The sequence below is a fragment of the Tamandua tetradactyla genome, chromosome 6 (assembly GCF_023851605.1).
Source record: "Tamandua tetradactyla isolate mTamTet1 chromosome 6, mTamTet1.pri, whole genome shotgun sequence".
Lineage (NCBI taxonomy): Eukaryota > Metazoa > Chordata > Mammalia > Pilosa > Myrmecophagidae > Tamandua > Tamandua tetradactyla.
In genome coordinates, this window is record NC_135332.1 from 167,813,188 (window position 1) to 167,833,279 (window position 20,092).

Below are 20,092 nucleotides of genomic sequence, written 5' to 3' on the forward strand. Positions count from 1 at the left end.
GGAAATATCTTATAAATCTTATAGTAGGAGGCGGTTTCCTAGATCTTACACCCAGAGCATGAGCACTGAAGAAAGAAAGAAAGAAATAGGAACTCCTCAAAATTAAACACTTTTGTGCATCAAAGAACGCCGTTAAGAAAGTAAAAGGACAGCCTACATAAGGGGAGACAATATTTGGAATTGATATATCAGATAAAGGTCTAGTATCCAGAAATTATAAAGAGATTATTCAACTCAACAACGAAAAGACAAAAACCCAATTACAAAATGGGCAAAAGACATTCTAAGAAAAGGAAATACAAATGGCTAAAAAGCACATGAAAAGATGTTCAACTTCCCTGGCTATTAGGGAAATGCAAATCAAAACCACAATGAGATATCATCTCACACCCACCAGAATGGCCATTTCAATAAAACAGAAAATGACAAATGCTGGAGAGGATGTGGAGAAAGAGGCACACTTATCCACTGTTGGTGGGAATGTAAAATGGTACAACCGTTGTGGAAGGCAATTTGGCGGTTCCTTAGGAAGCTAAATACAGAATTGCCATATGGTCCGGCAATATCATTGCTAGGTATCTACTCCGAGGACATGAGGGCAAGGACACAAACGGACATTTGCACACCAATGTTTATAGCAGCACTATTTACAATTGCCAAGAAAGGAAAACAGCCCAAACAGATGAGTGGCTAAACAAGGTGTGGTATATACATACGATGGAATATTACGCAGCTGTAAGACAGAATAAAGTTATGAAGTATGTAACAACATGCATTGACCTTGAGGAAATTATATTGAGTGAGATTAGCCAGAAACAACACTGATATGAACTAACATTAGTGAATGAATTTGGAGAATTTCAGCTAAGAACAAAGACCATCTGGAGATAGAAATAAGGTAGATATTGGGTAACTGGAGCTGAAGGGATACTGATTATGCAACAAGACCGATTGTAAAAATTCAGAAATGGATAGCACAATACTACCTAACTGCAACACAATGTTAGTACACTGAATGAAGCTGAATGTGAGAATGATAGAGGGAGGAGGGCTGGGGGCACAAATGAAATCAGAAGGAAAGATAGAAAATAAAGACAAATGGTATAATCTAGGAACGCCTAGAATGTACAATGATAGCAACTAAATGTACAAGTTAAAAAACATTTTTGCATGAGGAAGTACAAAGGAATGTCAGTATTGCAGGGTGTTGAAAATAGATGGTAATTCATATTTAAAAAAAAAGGATAGAGAGAAAAGGTGAACAAACTTCAACAAAGGTTGTGAACACAAATGTTCCTATTTAACAGGCACTATGGGAATAACTAAACTGTCCATTTTGCTCAAGATTGTATACTGAATTGTCCCCCTACAAAATGTGAGGGGTCAGTAATTATGGTGACAAAAAACAGAAGTGGGCTAGAGCTAATACTGAAAGAAGAGAGTTCTCAAATAGGCAAGAAATTTAAAAGACAAAACAAAAAAAAATGGGATGTCAGAAAAGGTGAAAATGATGCAGATAGATAGGCTCCACCAAGATAATTATGTAAATACCCAAAGAAGGGGTAAGACTCATTAGCCTGTGCTGCCCATTAGCCTTAGCTGCCTGTCCTTCCCAGTAGGGTGCCCAGAAGCCTGATGAATTCTCCATGTCCTGACATGGGTGCTGGGAGCCTTCTATCAGGTCTTTCCCTGCCTGATAACCACCTGAGCCCTGGAGGCCTGGCATCTGCTAATCAGCAACAGATCTTCTCTGAGCCACAGGCACAAATTTACTGAGCTAGAAGGACCACAGAGCCCCTGTCACTAATTCGGTTGTTGCTGCCATCAGTGGTCTACAGAACACAAAAGTGACATGCAGGAGAGGAGGAGAAGGAATGCTGGGAGGAGAGAACTGACGGAAGAGTGGAATAGTAATGAAGGAGGGCGAATGACATCCGAAAAGGACTAAATGGGTCAGAGTGGCTGTTAATTTGCAGATCAGGGAGACTGGGGATGAAAGTGGTTAAATTCCATCAAGTTCACTGTTCATACCAATGTTCCCTTAAAAAGACAATCTATTTGCCAGCTTAAGAATTAACCCTCAATTAATAGAGAGTAGAAAAACACTGTGTTTTTCAGGTTCTTGAGACAAATACTGGCAAGATTTCTTCTCACGGGAAGCGGCTGAAGTCCTGTGCAAATAACAATGCAAAGCCCTCGCCAAGTAAAACTCAGGAGTTCCTCTTAGTTAACAAGCTGGAGGAGGACAGCTTGGTTGCATGCACACTAGATCCACAGGGTTCGTGATCAGTGCTATAGTGCCCCACTAATTTCCCTTGAAGAGGAAAATACACTGGGATTGGCCAATTTAGATTTCTGTAAAATTTACACACCCAAGAAAACAGAAGCCATAAATGCCTTAATCTGAAAACAAAAGCAAGCAGAATATAGAATTGCAAAGAACAATTGCCTTTCTTTAAACTTGAAAAAAGATTCAACACGTTCCATTTAGGAATTAAAAACACTATTAAGCTTGGCATAGTATAAGTATTTAGTCACTTTTTTCACAAATTTTTTTTTCTGCTTACAAAACTAATTTGTGTTTACTGTAGAAATTTTGAAAAATAAAAAGTCTAAAGAAGAAAAACAAATCACTCTTAATCCTTCCATTCTGAATATTCATTCCTAATGAGTAAAATATGAGGTTTTCAGGCAATAAAGAATTTTGAGCATTACATAAGAAAAAATATTAGAAAATTATGTCTACAGCTAGTGGTAAATGAAAGCGCGGGGTAAGGGGTATGGTATGTATAACTTTTTTTTCTCTATTATCGTTTTATTTCTTTTTCTAAATCGATGCAAATGTTCTAAGAAATGATGAATATGCAACTATGTGATGATATTTAGAATTACTGATTATATATGCAGAATGGAATGATATCTTATTGTTTTGTTTGTTGTTAATTTTTTTAATTAATAAAAAAAAGGAAAAAAAAGAAAATTATGTCTACAGCTCCAAACTTTTCATCATAATAAAGTTCTTACACTATTGATATATTCCTTCTGCTTATTCAAGCAGATTTTGTTGCTAACAAGAAGATTTTTTTGTTTTTTTACAAATGGACTATTCAACCATACTTGGTACAGGAACGTTATGAAAATGAGCAATGAAAACACTCACCAAGTTTGAAGCGACCTCTAGTGCTTCTGTGTGCCTTCCCAGGTGAGCCAGACACCGTGCCTGGCCTTCCTGGACATCCCTCGTCATGGCCAAATTGGTAGACGACAGTTTTTCGGAGATGCTGGAATACTCTTGCAGTGCTTTCTGATAATTGTTCATTAAAGAAAGGAAGGGAAGGAAGAAGAGAAGCAAGGGGGAGAAACATAGCAGAAGAGAGGATTGAGTAAAGGGATTTCTTTCTAAGTAGAAGGTAATATTATACTTGACCTGTACAATGAAAGAAGATGAGCTTAGAAAAGAGACTCTCCAAGTATTTCAAAGTTAGAACTATTTTTCTAAAAGGCAGGGAAGGAATGGCTGGAGAATACAGCCACTACGACTTTTGGAAACATTATAATACAGTAGAAAGGTATTTTGGAGTCAAAGAGACCAGAGTTTGAATGGTTATGTTATACCTTATTTGCTATATACATAAGCAAAATTTATACAGCTTTTCATCTGCAAAACAATAATACCGGAAATGTTTGTGAAGAGTAAATGAGGAGGGTGCACGGGTAGGTCAGTGGTTAGAATGCCTGCCTTAGGGCCATGGTGGCTCAGCAGGCAGGAATGCTCGCCTGCGATGCCAGAGGACCCAAGTTTGGTTCCTGGTGCCTGCCCATGTAAAAAGAAAAAAAAGAATGCCCGCCTTACAAGCAGGAGACCCGAGTTCGATTCCCAGATCATGTACCCCTCAAAAAATAAGTGAGGCAATATGTGTAAAACAACATGGCATCAAGGTTTGCGGTGTTTTGCTTCTGTGGTACAAAAAGTTATCTGTGTTGGCAGCTTCTATGTAATAAGAACATACAAAACCTGAGGGAAACAGATCTATAACGACTCCCAAAAGACTGAAACTTATTTTGGGGTTAGAGGGAACAAATTATAGGGAGCCACTTAGAAAAAAGACAGAAACTTGAGATTCTGCAAACAAACATAAAAGATTAAATTCTTCTTCATAAACAACAATATAAAAAATATGCTATAATGATAAAATAAGAGCCTGTTCAAGTATCACAATCTTATATATGTAATTCTACCTGATACTCTTGTCGTCTGTACGCCAGGTCCCCTTTGAATTTCTTGGAAGTTAGAGCTTCAATGTTATCGCTGCTGCCTGTTTCTTCATAAAACCACTAAAATTTGTGAAAACAGCATATTACAGAAAGTGAATCTGTGCTTTCGCATCTCAAACTCAGAAACAATTTCCCATAACTAAGCCTCAAAACAGACCCTATTTCTTCAGGATGAAACTCAAAGGAAAACATGACAAAGAAGAATGCCAATTTTAATGATAGCTGGATTTTTATTACAAGTTATCACAAGTAATAAACATAATTTGACACCTGTCAACTAAAAAAGCACACATGTACAGGTTTATCTACCACATTTTCAATATAGGGTTGTGGTGCCTAGGAACCTGTGTTAATTTGGCACAGTTCACACTGGTTCTTTAGCAGTTTTCTTATAGAGGAATTTTAGAGAAGATGAACAGGGACTGGCAGCTCTTTTTGGAAAGGACATAGGAAAGAAGAAATATAGTCATGGTGCTATTGTGAAAATGCTGCAAAGACAAAGGAAAATAAGCAAAAGGAGATATGAATGAGGGCTGAGAGGAGGCATCACTTCAATTAAATGCCAAGGACCTTGAGGAAACAAGTCTGAGGAAATGCCCATCTGAGGTATTTTATTCTCTTTCTTTAATTGAGAAATCTTTATACACATACATTCTATACATGGTGTACAATCAACAGCTCACAATATCATTACATAATTGAGCATTCATCACCATCACCATGATCATTTTTTAGAACACTTGCATCACTCCAGAAAAAGAAATAAAAAGGAAAAACTCATACATACCAAACACCATACCCCTCCCCTCATTGACCACTAATGTTGTTTCCATCTATCCAATTTATTTTACCCCTTATCCCTGCTATTATTTATTTATTTTATCCTTTTTTTTTTTTTATTCATGCCTTGGATTTACAGGGCATCAGACACAAGGTTTTCACAATTGTACAGTCACATTGTAAATGTTATATCTTTATACAATTGTCTTCAAGAATCTAGGCTATTGGAACACAGCTCAACAGTTTCAAATACTTCCTTATAGTCATTCCAATACACCTAAAACTAAAAAGAGATGTCTATATAATGCATAAGAATAATCTACAGGGGGGTGCGAGGGTAGTTCAGTGGTAGAATTCTCACCTACCTTGTGGGTGACCCAGGTTCAATTCCCAGCCCACGCACTTCCCAAAAACAAATAAACAAGCCAAACAAAAATAGAAAGAACAAACAAAAATTCAACAAATGATGATGCAGAAAGAGGATACTCACACAGAAAAAGAATGAAATGTGACCCTGAGCATATAGTATATATATATAAAAAAAGAATAACCTACAGGATAACCTCTTGACTGTTTTAAATTTCTCAGCCACAGAAAATTTATTTTGTCTCATTTCTCTCTTCCCCCTTATTGGGTTTCCCTTGTATGTGATGGATTGCTTTTCTCTTGCTGCTTTCAAGATCCTCTCTTTCTCTTTGACCTCTGACATTACGACTAGTTAAGTTTCTTGGAGAACGTCTATTTGGATCTATTCTCTTTGGGGTATGCTGCACTTTTTGGATCTGTAATTTTAGGTCTTTCATAAGAGTTGGGAAATTTTCAGTGATAATCTCTTCCATTAGTTTTTCTCCTCCTTTTCCCTTCTCTTCTCCTTCCGGGACACCCACAACACGTATATTCGTGCGCTTCATATTATCATTCAGTTCCCTGAGTCCCTGCTCATATTTTTCCATTTTTTTCCCTATAATTTCTGTATCTTGTTGGATTTCAGATGTTCCGTCCTCCAGTTCACTAATCCTAACCTCTGTCTCTTGAAATCTACCATTGTAGGTTTCCATTGTTTTTTTCACCTCTTCTACTGTACCTTTCATCCCCATAAATTCCATGATTTGTTTTTTCAGACTTTCCATTTCTTCTTTTTGTTCATTCCTCGCCTTCTTCATATCCTCCCTCAATTCACTGATTTAGTTTTTGATGAGGTTTTCCATGTCTGTTCGTACATTCTGAATTAGTTGTTTCAGCTCTTGTATCTCTTTGAACTATTGGTTTGTTCCTTTGACTGGGCCATATCTTCAATTTTCCTGGTGTGATTTGTCATTTTTTGCTAGCATCTAGACATTTAATTACCTTAATTAGTTTATTCTGGAGATTGCTTTTACTTCTCTTACCTAGGGTTTTCTTGCTAGATGAATTTGTTGTCTATTTGTTCTTTGACCTTCAGTTCAGCTTTTTCCGGACCTCTAGCTTAGGTTTTGTTTAACAGAGGATAATTTTTCAGTTCTTGTTTTCTTGTTTCTTGCCCTGCTTGCATGGTGCCTTTTCCCTCCCCATCCTTAGGAGGGTCTACGTAGGTATTATAGACTCCAGTCAGGTTTTCCTGGACTAAACTGGCCTCCTATCAGGGGGAAGGAGTCACCTGTGTCAGTTTTCCCTGAGGGTGAGACCCAGCAGGTTAAAAGACTTTCCTGTGAAGTCTCTGGGCTCTGTTTTTCTTATCCTGCCCAGTGTGTGGCCCGTCTGCCTGCAGGTTGCACCAACAAAAGATGTTGTGGCACTTTTAACTTTGGAAGACTCTCCCTGCTGGGGGCGTGGAGGAGACAGAGAAGAGGTTGTAGGCTGGTTTTAATGGCTTCAAACTGCCAAGCCCTGGGGTCTGAATTCCTTGAGAGAGGGATTCTACCTGAGTTGGGCTCCACCCCTTCCCTGGGGAAGGCACAGGTGGGAGACAGCCCTGAAAGCAGTCCGTTTCTGCCTATGCCTGGGGCAGCTGCCGCCCAAGAAGTCCCGCTGCTGAATCCAGAGGCTGCCAAGTCTCCACAGAAACACAGCCACTAAAACCTCCGTTTCCTCCCCTTTCCTCTTTTTCTGTGAGCCCAATAAGCGAACTCCGCCTTGACCAGGTTTAGAGTCTCTTTCCTTTCCCTCTGGGAAGCTGCCTGTGGTGGAGGGGCGCCGGGCGCCAGCCGCTACAGCTTGGGGAACTCATGGTTTGGGGAGGCTTGCAGTCGGTCCAGTTGGTCCGGACTGGGGTACGCTGTGTGTCCGGTCACTGACGTGGCTCCGGAAGCTGTTCTGTACTGTTTCTGGTTATTTAGTAGTTGTTCTGGAGGACGAACTAAAACGCGCACATTGCTAAGCCGCCATCTTGGCCCCTCCCTCTCTCTCTTCCCCCTTTTGGTCAAGAAGGCTTTCTCAATCTCTTGATGCTGGGTCTTGGCTTATCCTGGGCTTTCTGTCCCACATTACTAGGGAGATTTATACCTCTAGGAGTCATGTCCCAGAGGAATGAGGGCAGTGAGTTCACCTGCTGAATAGACTTAGAGAGAGAGGCCACAACTGAGTCACAAAAGAGATTCTCTGGCAATGACTCTTAGCCCTAATTTTAAGTAGGCTTAGCCTATCCTTTGTAGGAGTAAGTTTTATAGGGGCAAATCCCAAGATTGAGGGCTCAGCCTATTAATTTGGTTGTCCCCGCTGCTTGCGAGAATATCAGAAGTTCTCCAAATGGGGAAGTTGAATATTTCCTCTTTTCTCCCCATTCCCCCAAGGGAACTTTGCAAATACTTCTTTATTCACTGCCCAAATCACTCTGGGATTTATCAGGGTATCACACTAACCTGGACAAACCAACAAATCTCACACCCTATTCATGATTCCATGTACTTATGAGGTTCAAATAAACTTACCATACAACTTAAATTAAGAAATGCACCACCCAAAATATAAATATTGCATGGGGTATTTTATTCTTATCTACTGATGTAAACCCTATGGATAGAAAGAAAAGTAGGAACAAGGTATTTTGACTAAAGTGGGATTGAGGTTTCTTGACTAAAGAAATAGATATGAAAAGCAACCTGGGTGCCAGTTTTCCAGCTCCCAAGAAGTAGCTCATATTTCCTTCAGCTTAAACAGTGAAACACATTGAGGCTACAGGGTCTATTCCCAGTTAAATACTAATAATTCAAATGTAACCATATTTGTAATAGTTCCATGATGTCAACAGTGCTTGCCTCTCTTTCTAAGTGAGCGGCCTGAGTCTCGCTGTCCTGGTTATCTCTGTAATATTACTTTCTCTCTGAAGTAATATTACTTCAGACCCATCAATGGAGAAAGCTAGTAACTAGTCTTTCTGCTCTCCCCTAAGTGCAATGTAACTCAACAACAGTCTGTTTACTTAACCCACAATTTTCCTTTGTAATCCAGTCACACACTGGATTAGACAAGCCAATCAAAACTTCTTGAATATCTCCATACCTAAAAACTTCCACCAAATTTTCATTATCCTATTGAGAAATGGTCAAGTAAAGTTGGCTTTCAAATGATTACTTTTATTCTCCCACATAACCTGCAGGCCCACACAAATTCAGACAAAGGATAATTTCGAATACCCTCTCTGTTGAATGAGGAAGAGCTAAGAGGTGAAGTGCATGGATGAGGTATACATTTGGTGCCACTGAGAATCTGAGTGTGCTGGGATATAGGAAATCTTCCACCTGAACTCCTAGTTTTACACTTGGGGAAACCAGATGAATTGAATAAAGCCTCTCCTAGTTCACAAGCAGTATATTTTCCTACTCATATACCAGACAAATTTCAAAGAGAAGTGCTTTTGGGATTTTACTTTACAAGTGTAGAATATATTAAACTTGACAGAGTAATATCACTTAAATTATCTCATTTCACTCACACAAAGACCCTGTGGGCCAACAAGTATTTTTTTCCCCCAAATGACATATAAGGAAGTGACATCTAGGAAAGTGAGAGTTAAAGTCAACACTGGAGTTCAAGGGTCCTATCTCATAATCCAGGCTTTCTAATGCTCCACCATGTGGCTTCCCAATTCCATTCCCTTATTTCAGTCTGCATAATCTAGTGTAACCATAACTTGCAAAGACTGCATGTGATAAGGAAAAAATACAAGTGAAAACAAACAAAAATATTCACTCACTATAATTCAATAAATAGTGAGTGCCTGACATCTCTAAGTACAATTATTGCGAGGAACACATGAGCCAACATATGCAAAGAGTTCAGCACAGAGTCTGGTACAACTAAGTTTTCTATAAACATTAGTTATTAGTGGTGAGATGAGATTTACACACATGAAATACTACAAGATAATACTCTACTAATTCAAGAATATTCAGAGTTCCTATGATGAACAAAACCTATAAGGTGTTGCAAAGGGCATAAAGTTAAGAACTCACTCCATGCGATCATTTAGCTCTCGGGTCTAGACATTTTGTGAGAATACTGACAGGTGCCTTCATAGAAGCTAAAAAGCGAAGCGGAGGTGCCTGGCAAGACAAAAATGTGACTGGAAGGAAATATCAGAAAAGATTTCCTGTAGGAGGCAGCATTTAGGACAAGCCTTGAGGGGGGAAATGCAGATAACCCAACAATTTTAACCTTCAGAGTGGGGGTAGATATTCTGGACTGAGTAATTCACCCAGCAATGAATGAACAGCAGGGGTGGCTGCGGCCCATTGGTGGGACGTTTCCGTTTGGAGAGCAGACAACACCAAGGTTTGAAAAGTGGGCGGTGGCCGGATTTCGGAGAGCCCGGACTGTCCAACCTCACTGAAGGTTTTAGAGCAGGGGGAGAGGGGCAGCGGGCTGCAATCAGACTGACCAAAAGCTAGGTGGAAGTAAGACTGCGGACCCGGGCGCCCTCGGCGTCAGGAGTCGGCTGCGAGCACTGACGGGCGGACCGCGGATGAGGCCTGGGAAACACAGTTCCTCGGTGGCGGGGAAGGCTGGGGAGAGGCACCGCCACGCCGGGGAGCGTCTGAGCTCGCGCGAAGGGGAAGGCTGGGGAGAGGCACCGCCACGCCGGGGAGGGTCTGAGCTCGCGCGAAGGGGAAGGCTGGGGAGAGGCACCGCCACGCCGGGGAGGGTTTGAGTTCGCGCGGAGCGGGGCGCGGGCGAGCGGCGACGACGCGCTGACTGGGCCGCAGCCCGACCGAGGACGAGGCCTCCCTCACCTGCGGTTCGCAGCGCTTGGCGCAGTAGGACGCGGGCGCCCGGTACCGCCGCTCCCGCCGCTCCTCAAACACCGAGTCTTCGAACTCGCCGCCGAACACCCAGTGTCCGATATCCATCGCGCGCCGGCGGCCGGGCAACGAGACGAGGTGGCGCCTAGGGCGGAGCCCTGCTGCGGGCCAAACCGGAAGGGGCTGCCGGAGCCCAGAGCGCGGCATGCTGGGACGTGTGGTCTTTGCAGAGGCCCGAATGGGCCCGTGCTGGCTGGGAGTACTGGAGGAGCTGAGATTGCTATCGGACTCGCAAACCGACTGGACAAACTGACAAAAGAGGGCTTGTCTTCTCCGTGTCTGGGTATGGACGGAAAGTTCGTTCTTCAGCTGCACGCACCAAAAAACATTGGCCCCGGGATAACCTTAAAATCCGTAGGTAAAGTGTTTTTTAACGATATTCCTGGCATAATGTTAAACTATATGCACTGTTTCTCCCTCTGCTACCATCAAACTTGTAAAAGACGCAGTGATTCTCGTTTTTCAAATAAAGACATTGGGGCTTAGAGAGATTAAGTAACTTGCACTTAATAGGCATTATCTTTACAGAGAAGGGATAGTGATTTATTTCCCATAGGGAAGGATAGAGAGATTGAGAGGTGGCTGCTAAAGGCGTATGGGTTTTGCTTTTTGGAGTAATGAAAGTGTTCTAAAATTGATTGAGGCGATGAATGCACAACTCTGTGCATTATGCTAAAGCCATTGCTTGTACACTTTGTGTTACCGCCAGCGCAGCACTTTCCGTAGAAGGTCATGCCTGATGCGGTGCTCAAAGAAGAAACGTCTCTCAGCGGGAAGGTGATTTATTGCAATTGCACTTTGCAAGGAACTGGAAGAATCTTCCCCAAACCAGTTCAAAGTGGGGGTGTGAGCTAGGGTTTTTCTAGGTAAAGGAAAGGGGTTAGAGGTGTAAAACTAAGTAATGTCCACATACTTCATTCTTGTCAGATCAGCAATGATGTTGGATCACTGTGAGGAGAGCACGGGTAACTTCTCCATCCTATGTTGTCTCAGGCACATCTTGTTGTTCCAGTGTTGATTAGATTTAGATACTGAAACGTAAGTTCTTATGTGCAGGGTCTTCGTGATGCTTTTCTTAGCTAATCCTCAGGAATGTCAAACTTTTGTCTATTGAGGAAGAAGTCACTGATTCACTGGCCACAGGGTGCTCTTGATGCTATTCAGTCATCTTATTTCTGTATGCTGAACTGAGAAGGTCTGATTAATGTCTTGGGAGTTAAGTACAAAGAGTAAATTGCTAAGCTCAGCTAGGGCAAGCATATTTTCCAGCTATCATTTTAATGGATAGTATGACATGTGAATATATCTCAATAAAACTGCTTTTAAAAAGGAAAGTAGGACTTAGATTAAGTCACTTGCCCGAGATCAGTTATTAGATGGCTAAGAGCTGGGAAATTCAGAAGATGTGCTGCCACCCATAGCAAAGATCAAAGAGTAACTCACGCATTTATAAAATAGAGGACCTAGAAATCTACTCTGGGGGCTTTTCAGGGAGCATTAATTCTGCCCGGAGAAAAATATCAAAGCCCAGAATTCTAAGATTAACATTTACAGAACTCCTGTACTTTCAAGATAACCTTTGAGACTGGAAAGCAGAGATTGTTTAAAAATACCAGTCAATATTACCCAGCACAATATTGTGCCTTATTACACAGCAGGTAGTAAACATGGAGGTTCCCCCTGGCTTTTCTCCCATTTCTCCTTTACTTCCTTTCACCAGTTCTTTTTCCACCATATGGTGTCCCTTGAAATTTCTTTCCCAGAGCTCTTTTTTCAACCCAGTTTTCTACTCCACAAACTCACATGTGGGGAACTTCATCCACTCTCCAAAGTTTCAGAATCTACCTTTCTGGGCAGGCAGTGGTGGCTTAGTGGCAGAGTTCTCGCCTGCCATGCCATAGACCCAGTTCAATTCCCGCTGCCTGCCCATGTTAAAAAAAAAAAATCCACCTCTTTGATGATGACTCCCAGATTTATAACCAGCCCATACATCCAAAAGCCTTAAGAAGGGTGGCTCCACATGGATAGCCTCCAGGCATTAGCTACTGATGCATTCTTTGATGCAAGGTCTGTTTTTTTTTTTTTATAAAAAGTTTGTTTTCCTATCAGAAATATAATAGTCTTATTATGAAAAATGTGTAATTATAGAAAAATGGAAAAAAGTAAAACGGTATCTAATATTATGGATTGTAGAACAACAGCAGTGACTAATGGGAGGAGGGACGAGAGTTGAGACGAGGTTTAGATTTCCTCTTTGGGGAGGGTGTGTTTGTTGGTTTTCTTTCTCTTGGAAACAATTAAATTATCTAAAATTGGGAGTGTTGGTGGACTGTGGACTTTGGGCCCTCTACATGATCCCTGGTCAGTGTAGGTGGCTAGGGGATGCACTGACTGAGAAGTAGATTGGTGAACAATGATGCATACTTATGAATGAGTGTTGTGATGTTACAAAAAAGGAGCGGAGTTCTGGAGCAGGCGGCAATGTGGGTGAACATGTGGGACATTTGGTGGGGGTAGGATAGGCCAGAAACAAAAGAACAACAATGGTGTGGTCTCCTTTAGAAAATGCTTGTGAGAAGATGGGGGCCTAGATTGTAGGCTTTTGTAGCAGATACCTTTAGTCTGAAGTGTGATTGTTATTTCTGGATTTTGAGGGGCTGTTTTATATATATGTATGTATAACCTGATATTTAGAGATGGGAACGGAGCCGATCAGGTTGGGTTTAAAGTAGTTTGAAACGCAGGGGTAGGGAAGACAATGTCTATATTTAGTGCCATGTATGCTCTTTGGGACCAGGGGAGGAAAGGTTTGTTTGGTCTGGAGCCAAAGTTTTCTGTAGCAAATGGTCTAACTCGGCCTGTATGGCTCATTTGGACGGTTGAAGCACAGGGAGTCCAGAGTGGGAAGGAGGTCCTTAAATCCTGTATGGATTGATGTGGTTCCTGGATACATTCTAGAGTGTGTTGAGCAGATGACCAAGAAGTGTTGGCAGGGTCCCTTGAGGGATGGGAGAAAAAATGTGGAACTATTGAACTTTACCATCGGGAAATCCCCTGATACTGTGCTGAACTTTGGGGATGCCCGAATCAGGGGGCCATGCCCGAATCAGGGGGCCATGCCCTTGATCTTTTTATTTTTTAAGTATGATTTTTTTTTTATTTATTACACATACCAACACACAAACACAAACATTCTTACCATATGATCATTCCATTCTTCACATATGTAATCAGTAACTCACAATATCATCACATAGTTGTATACGTCATCATGATCATTTCTTAGAACATTTGCATCAATTCAAAAAAAAGAAATAAAGAGAAAACAGAAAAAAAATTCATACATACCATACCCCTTACCCCTCCCTTTCATTGAGTACTAGCATTTCAATCTACTAAATTTATTTTAACATTTGTTCCCTTTTTTATCTTTTAAAATTTTTGTTGATACAACGTATAAGCACATACATTCCTTTTTAAATTTTTTTATTAATTTTTAAATTAAAAAAATATGACAAGAAAGAAACACATTCTTAACATATGATCATTCCGTTCTACATATATAATCAGTAATTGACAATATCATCACATAGTTGCATATCCATCATCATGATCATTTCTTAGAACATTTGCATCAATTCAGAAAAAGAAATAAAAAGACAACAGAAAAAGAAATAAAACGAAAACAGAAAAAAAAAATTATACATACCATACTCCTTACCCCTCCCTTTCATTGATCACTAGCATTTCAAACTAAATTTATTTTAACATTTGTTCCCCCTATTACTTATTTTTAATCCATATGTTTTACTTGTCTGTCGATAAGGTAGATAAAAGGAGCATCAGACACAAGGTTTTCACAGTCACACAGTCGCATTGGGCCTTCAGCAATCATGAAAAGAGCCCAAAGGCTCTTACCACAATTGAGGATCTGGGGTCTGAAGACCCTCAGTTGCAAACTCTGCCTCAATTGATAGAGAGGTAAAAGGATAATGCCATTTTAAGAGAGTAAAGTAAACCAATGAAAAAGGAGGACATTTTGCACTCTGTAACTGTTAAGTATGTGTTACATACTTAGGACATAACCAGGTGTTAGGCAGAGTTAGGGAATAAATGGGAATTTGGCAAGTATCTAAAATTATATGGGTTGTGATAAGAATCTGTTTATAGATACAGATTATTTTATGGGGTAATATATATAAATTTTGCCATTTTAACCTTTTTATTATTTTTTTGGGGGGGTGCATGGTCCGGGAATTGAACCTGGGTCTCCCACGTGAAAGGCAGGCATTCTAACCACTAAACTACCTGTGCACCCGTTTTAACCATTTTTAAGTGTACATTAATGTTGCATTAATGACTTTTACAGTGTTGTGCTACTATCACCCCTTCAATAAACCTTTTCATCACCCAAAACAGAAACTGTTTATTGTTTGTTTGCTAAAGCTGATGAAATGCAATATACTACAAACAGGTTGGACTTTACAGTTTATTAACTTACAAGTTTACAGTTCCAAGGGCATGAAAATGGACAAATCAAGGTTCATCAAGACAATACCTGGACTCTAACGACAGGCTGCCAGCTCCTCAGGTCTGCTGGTCTCTCTCAACCCCTTCATAACTGTGAACAAGAGGATACCTTCTTCCTGAAGAAAGACTGCTGGTTATCTGGGATGCCTCTGTCATCTGGGAAGGCACATGGTGATGTCGGCTGGTCTCGCCCTTCTCTCCTGGCTTTCCTTGCTTCCAGCTTCTGGCTTCAGCAGCCTCCTCTTTGTTTTCCATGTGTCCTCTCTCAGCTTCTCTAGCTTTTATCTCTGAGCTTCTCTGGGGCTGTTTTCTGTATCTTCTGTCTTTTATCATTTTACAAAGGACTGTCCAGTAAGAAGATAAAGACTCACCCTGAGTGAGGTGGGTCATATCTCAAGTTAAGATCCTCAGCAAAACATCCTACTTACATGGGTCCATACCCATGGGAATGGATTAGCTTTAAAAACATGAGCTTTTCTGGGGTACATAACAGGTTCAAATCATCATATCCATTAAACAATAACTCCCCATTCTCCACTACCCGCAACTTCTGACAGATCTGTATTTAACTTTACGCCTCTTGTTTCTAAAGTTTTTTAACTATAAATATTTGACTTTTGTTTGAGGTGCCTGATAGAGTTTCCTATTACAAGGCAGATATCACCTCCTCTAGTTAGCCCTCCTTCTCCTTTCCTATAATTCCCCTGTTGGGGATTGAATCATGTCCCCAAAAGACATGTTCAAATCCTGAACCCCAGTCTGTGGTTGTGAACATATTTTGTAAATAGAGTCTTCACAGATCTTATTAAGATGAAGCCAAGTAGGATCAGGTAGGCCTTAATCCAAGATGACTGGAGCCGTTAGAAGCAACGGTAATTTGGACACAGAGGTAGAAGCCAGAGGAAGAGAAAGGAGACAGATGGCCATGTGATGGAGGTAGAGATTGAGCTATGACCTGAATGCTACAGGCTTTGGAGAAAGTGTGGCCTGTCAGTACATTGATTTTGGACTTCTAGCCTTTAAACTTGTCAATAAATTCCTGTTAAGTCAACCATTCTGTAGTGTTTGTTATAGCAGCCCTGGAAAACTAAGCCATGCCCCATGCTTCTATCCACAGTAACATTTATCACACTGTAGGCTTTTGGAAGTTAGAGAACAACCTAACTTCCAAAAATTTACAATTTTCACTGTTGTAAATTCAGCCCCAAGACAGGACTTGGTCCAAAGCTACTTAATCAATGCCTATTGAATGGGTGGGTGAAGGGCAAACAAAGGTGGGGCAGAACCAGGAAATCGCAGAAGCAGAAGCTGCCACTTCTCCATCCAAGTTTTTTGTGTTGACGTCCTATATATAGGTGGAAAATAGTAGGAACCAACATTTATTGAGCACCTATTATGTGCCAAGTTATGTAATGGGCACCCTATTAACTATTTCAATTAATTCTCAGTATCTCTCTCTGAAGTAAGCATTATTATTCCCATTTTTACAGATGAGGAAATAGAATCTAAGAGGTAACTAGCCAGCCCAGGGTCCCAAGTAGTGAGTAGAAGAGGCCAGACTCAAAGTCTATGTTCTCAGCTATCCCCACAAAACAAGACAGCAAGGCTTCATGAAGACATAGAGAACCAAGCCTGACTGTGACTGGCTGTGCCTGCCTCTCACCCGGGAGCCTAGGGACTCTGGTTTCTCCTCCCTGTGTGTCTCTACAGAATGCTTTCTCTATATAGCTTGTGCACATCCCAAGCCAAGACTCCCTAGTCTGGAGAAGTCAAGTAGTCAGAAGAGAATGACTAAGGTCACCATGTATGTCAGATTCCAAGTTTCTGACCAAGAGACTCTAATGGGCCAAATAGCTAGATATTCTCTTCTGTCCAAAGAGCAGGGCTGAAAGCAGCTTCTGACAGTGTGCAGTTGGCTCAGGAGCGGCTGTGGGTAGGAAGAAGGCAGGGAAGCTAGGTAGACATCCAAGTGCAGTCTACAGGAGTGCCTACGTGGAGTGCCCCCCATGCCAGGCACAGCACTGGGATCTTTACGTTGGCCTTGCCTGGGAGCATCCAGGCCCAGAGTCTAGACTCCCTGGGTACATCATTCCACAGCTCTGGATGCTTCAGGGACCAGGACTGTTCCACTGTACTTGGAAATTGCAGACCTTTGTACCCACTCCCATTCCAATTTTTTAATCTTGACTTCTACCTTTCAAAGGCACTCCCCTCTAGAACACCAGCAAAATACCATCTTTGACCATAGGCTTTAACCAAAAGTGGGAAGACTGGTTGTCTTCAAAGAGTTTCTGGCACTGCCCAGCAATAAACTTTCTGTGAGCAAGAGGAAACCAGAAGGAAGTTCTCATCACCCTTGAGCATGGGTGTCTGAGGTTACCGCATTCCTCTCTGGCCAAAGGGAAATGTTCCAGGTGCTTTGAGAAAGTCTGACACTTTTCTAACTACGAACTCCTTAGAGCTAGGCTCTCAAAGCCATCTGCAACCTGTTGCCAACCTAACAAACGTAGTTTTGTTCTCTTCATGCTGTTGTTTTTAGTTGTATTGAGGTATAATCTACAAACAATAAACTATACACATTTAAAGTGTTATGTTTTGAAGTATATAAACATCTGAGAAATCATCACCATAATCAACATATCCATCACACCCTCAAGTTTTATCCCATCTCCCTTCCAATTACTGAATTGTAGCCAGGCTGATCCTTTCCTGAGTAGGTCCCACACATTCTTCCCTCTGGGTTTTTCCCTCATCCTGCAACATACTCTGCCCTTACCAGGTCCCAGCTCACCGTTTCCTTTGTGTGAAAGGTCCTTCCAAGTGCCCTTCATCTGGCTGACTCTTACTCATCTTTCACTAGCTCCAGAAGACTTTCCTGACTGTTGTGTCTGGGTTACATGGCTCTTGGCTGGGTTCACATAGCATTGCATCTTCTAACAGGATACTTGTCATCCCATGTGGCTCTTGTATATGCACACTTTTCATCCCATGCTCACTTGTCCACCACCCCTAGTAGACCATGAGCTCATTCTGAGCAGGGACTGGCTCATCCATTCCTATGGTTAGCACTGAGCACAGGGCTTGGCACACATTTGATAAATGTTTGTTGAGGGAATTGATCTTTAGACTTTATATATGAATCTTCTCCCCTCTATACTGCAAGCTCCTTGGCCAATGCCTCTATACTTGTGCTCCTTGTATTACTATCCTTGTAATACTATCATACATGTATAGTATTCATGTATGAATTCATCACTTCAGTATATTTATTGGACGCCTACTGTATCAGGTGCTATGGTTATACCACTCAGGGTCCCTGCTCTCATGGAGGTTATATTAAGGTGGGGGGGGCATATATTAAGATAATAAATATGTAAACAACAAATAATTTAAGGATTGTGGTGAAATGCTAGGATAGAGAATGACGGCTTAGTAACCTATGAAATATCTTCCAAAATGGAATCAAATCTTTTCTTTTCTTTTTCTCACCCAAGCAGAAATGACTATTTGTAAATATTGCTCTTTTCCCTTTTCCATTTTTTTCTGCTTCTTTTGAGCAGCCATATCCACTATGGCTGGCATGAGTCCTTTGCCCCACATCTCCTACCCTTCCACCTACAAACACACCGATTTTCATAGATATTTACCAACTTACATTAACATTTTGAGCTCACTCATTTATTTCCCATTTTCTGTAAATTTTCATAGTAGGTACAGTCACGGATTCAGTTAAAAATTGTTAAGTCTTTGCTATAAGCCAAGCACTGTTTTCAGAGTGGAGGATACAGTGATAAATAAGACAAGATCCTTGCTCTCATGGAACTAAGTTATAGGAGAGACAAATAACAAACAAGTAAATGAAAAGATAGTTTTACATCATGGTAAATGTTATGAAGGAAATTAAAAGAGCAACATGTGAGGAAAAGGTTACTTTAGGTAGAGTGACCAGGAAATGTGCTTCTGAAGAGGTGCCCTTTAGGCTGAGCCTGGAATGAAGAGTAGGTGCTGGTCAAGAGGCCATCTGGAGGTAAAGCACTGCAGGGAACAAAGAGCATGTGAAAAGCCACAAGGCGAGAACTGAGAAGGCAGGACCGTATGCTGGAGCGCAGTGAGTGGCAGGGAGAGCTGGTGGTATGGCCTGAGCCAGGACAAGGAGGTGGGCAGGAAGATAGCAAATCAGGTGTGCAGTACACATTTACCGAATGAACAAATGTTCTCATGCTCCAGAGCCCCAAGTATTATATATTACTAGCTTCTTGACTATTTTCTTATGATTTACCATGCATGATACCCAAAATGTTGCTTTTTTCCCTGTCATGGACTTAATTGTCATAGAATCTGACTATGTGGTTGTGTTTTGGCTTTGCCCCCTCACCCTCACCCCTTGCCCTTTACAAAACCCAGTTTTTTATTCAGGTCACCAAGCCTTAAGCCAAACAAATTATTTTCCAGGCTTGTGAAGTACACTGTCTCTTGCTCAGATCATTTTATCCAGTATCACAGGCTGTTGTCCAAAAACAAAACACTGCCTGCCAACAGCAGCTACATTTGCAACCAGCCCTGCATTGCTGTTTCCTCCTCTGGCTCCAACCCCACAATCTTCAGTTCAATTCAATTAAATTTATTGAGCAAGTATTTTGTGAAGGTACTAACTACCAGAGACAATGGTTAAGGGTAAGAGCTCTAAAGTCCCGGTTTAACATCTCCAGTACTCACTAGGTATGTGAAATGGAGCAAAGTAACCTCTGTGAGCCTCAGTTTTCTCATTTATACAATGGGGTAATAATAGCATCCACCTCATGGACTGTCCATGGGAATTGAGGTAAATCACGTGCTATTTTCAACCTAGTGCCTGGCACATACTAAGTGTGCAGTGAACGTTAGCTAAAAAGTTAAGAAGGCGAGAAAAGTAGTTTCTATCTTCAAAGTGCCTCTAAGCTAGTGAAATTGATGTACTTACACAGTCAACTGTGACAAGTGTTGAATAAAGTCATAATAAGTGTTGAATAAAGGCCAAGACCTGTACGGTAGACGTGGGGGGAGCAGTTAGTACTGACTGCTGTGGAAAGGAATAAAGGAGGCTTGAAGTGATGACATCTGTGGAGGGGATGACATTAGAAGGACAAGCCAGACAGAAGAAATGCATTCAGCTATTCTTTCAATCAAGAGCTGTGCACCTACTGAGTAAAAAATGATCAGTTAACAAGTAACACATATAAAATGAGATGGAA

General features: G+C 41.2%; 1 protein-coding gene across 1 annotated transcript in view; it reads right to left on the minus strand.

Annotated features, from left to right (window-relative positions):
* Nucleotides 1-10,441, minus strand: part of C6H8orf76 (chromosome 6 C8orf76 homolog) — a 63,866-nt gene extending 53,425 nt beyond the window's left edge. The window contains exons 1-3 of the mRNA XM_077167582.1: nt 10,263-10,441; nt 4,240-4,335; nt 3,161-3,304 (exon numbers count right to left, since the gene is read on the minus strand). Of these exons, the coding sequence (XP_077023697.1) occupies nt 3,161-3,304; nt 4,240-4,335; nt 10,263-10,379 (357 nt within the window). The 5' untranslated portion in view covers nt 10,380-10,441. The remainder of the gene's footprint in view (nt 1-3,160; nt 3,305-4,239; nt 4,336-10,262) is intronic.
* Between the last annotated feature and the right edge of the window lie 9,651 nt (nt 10,442-20,092).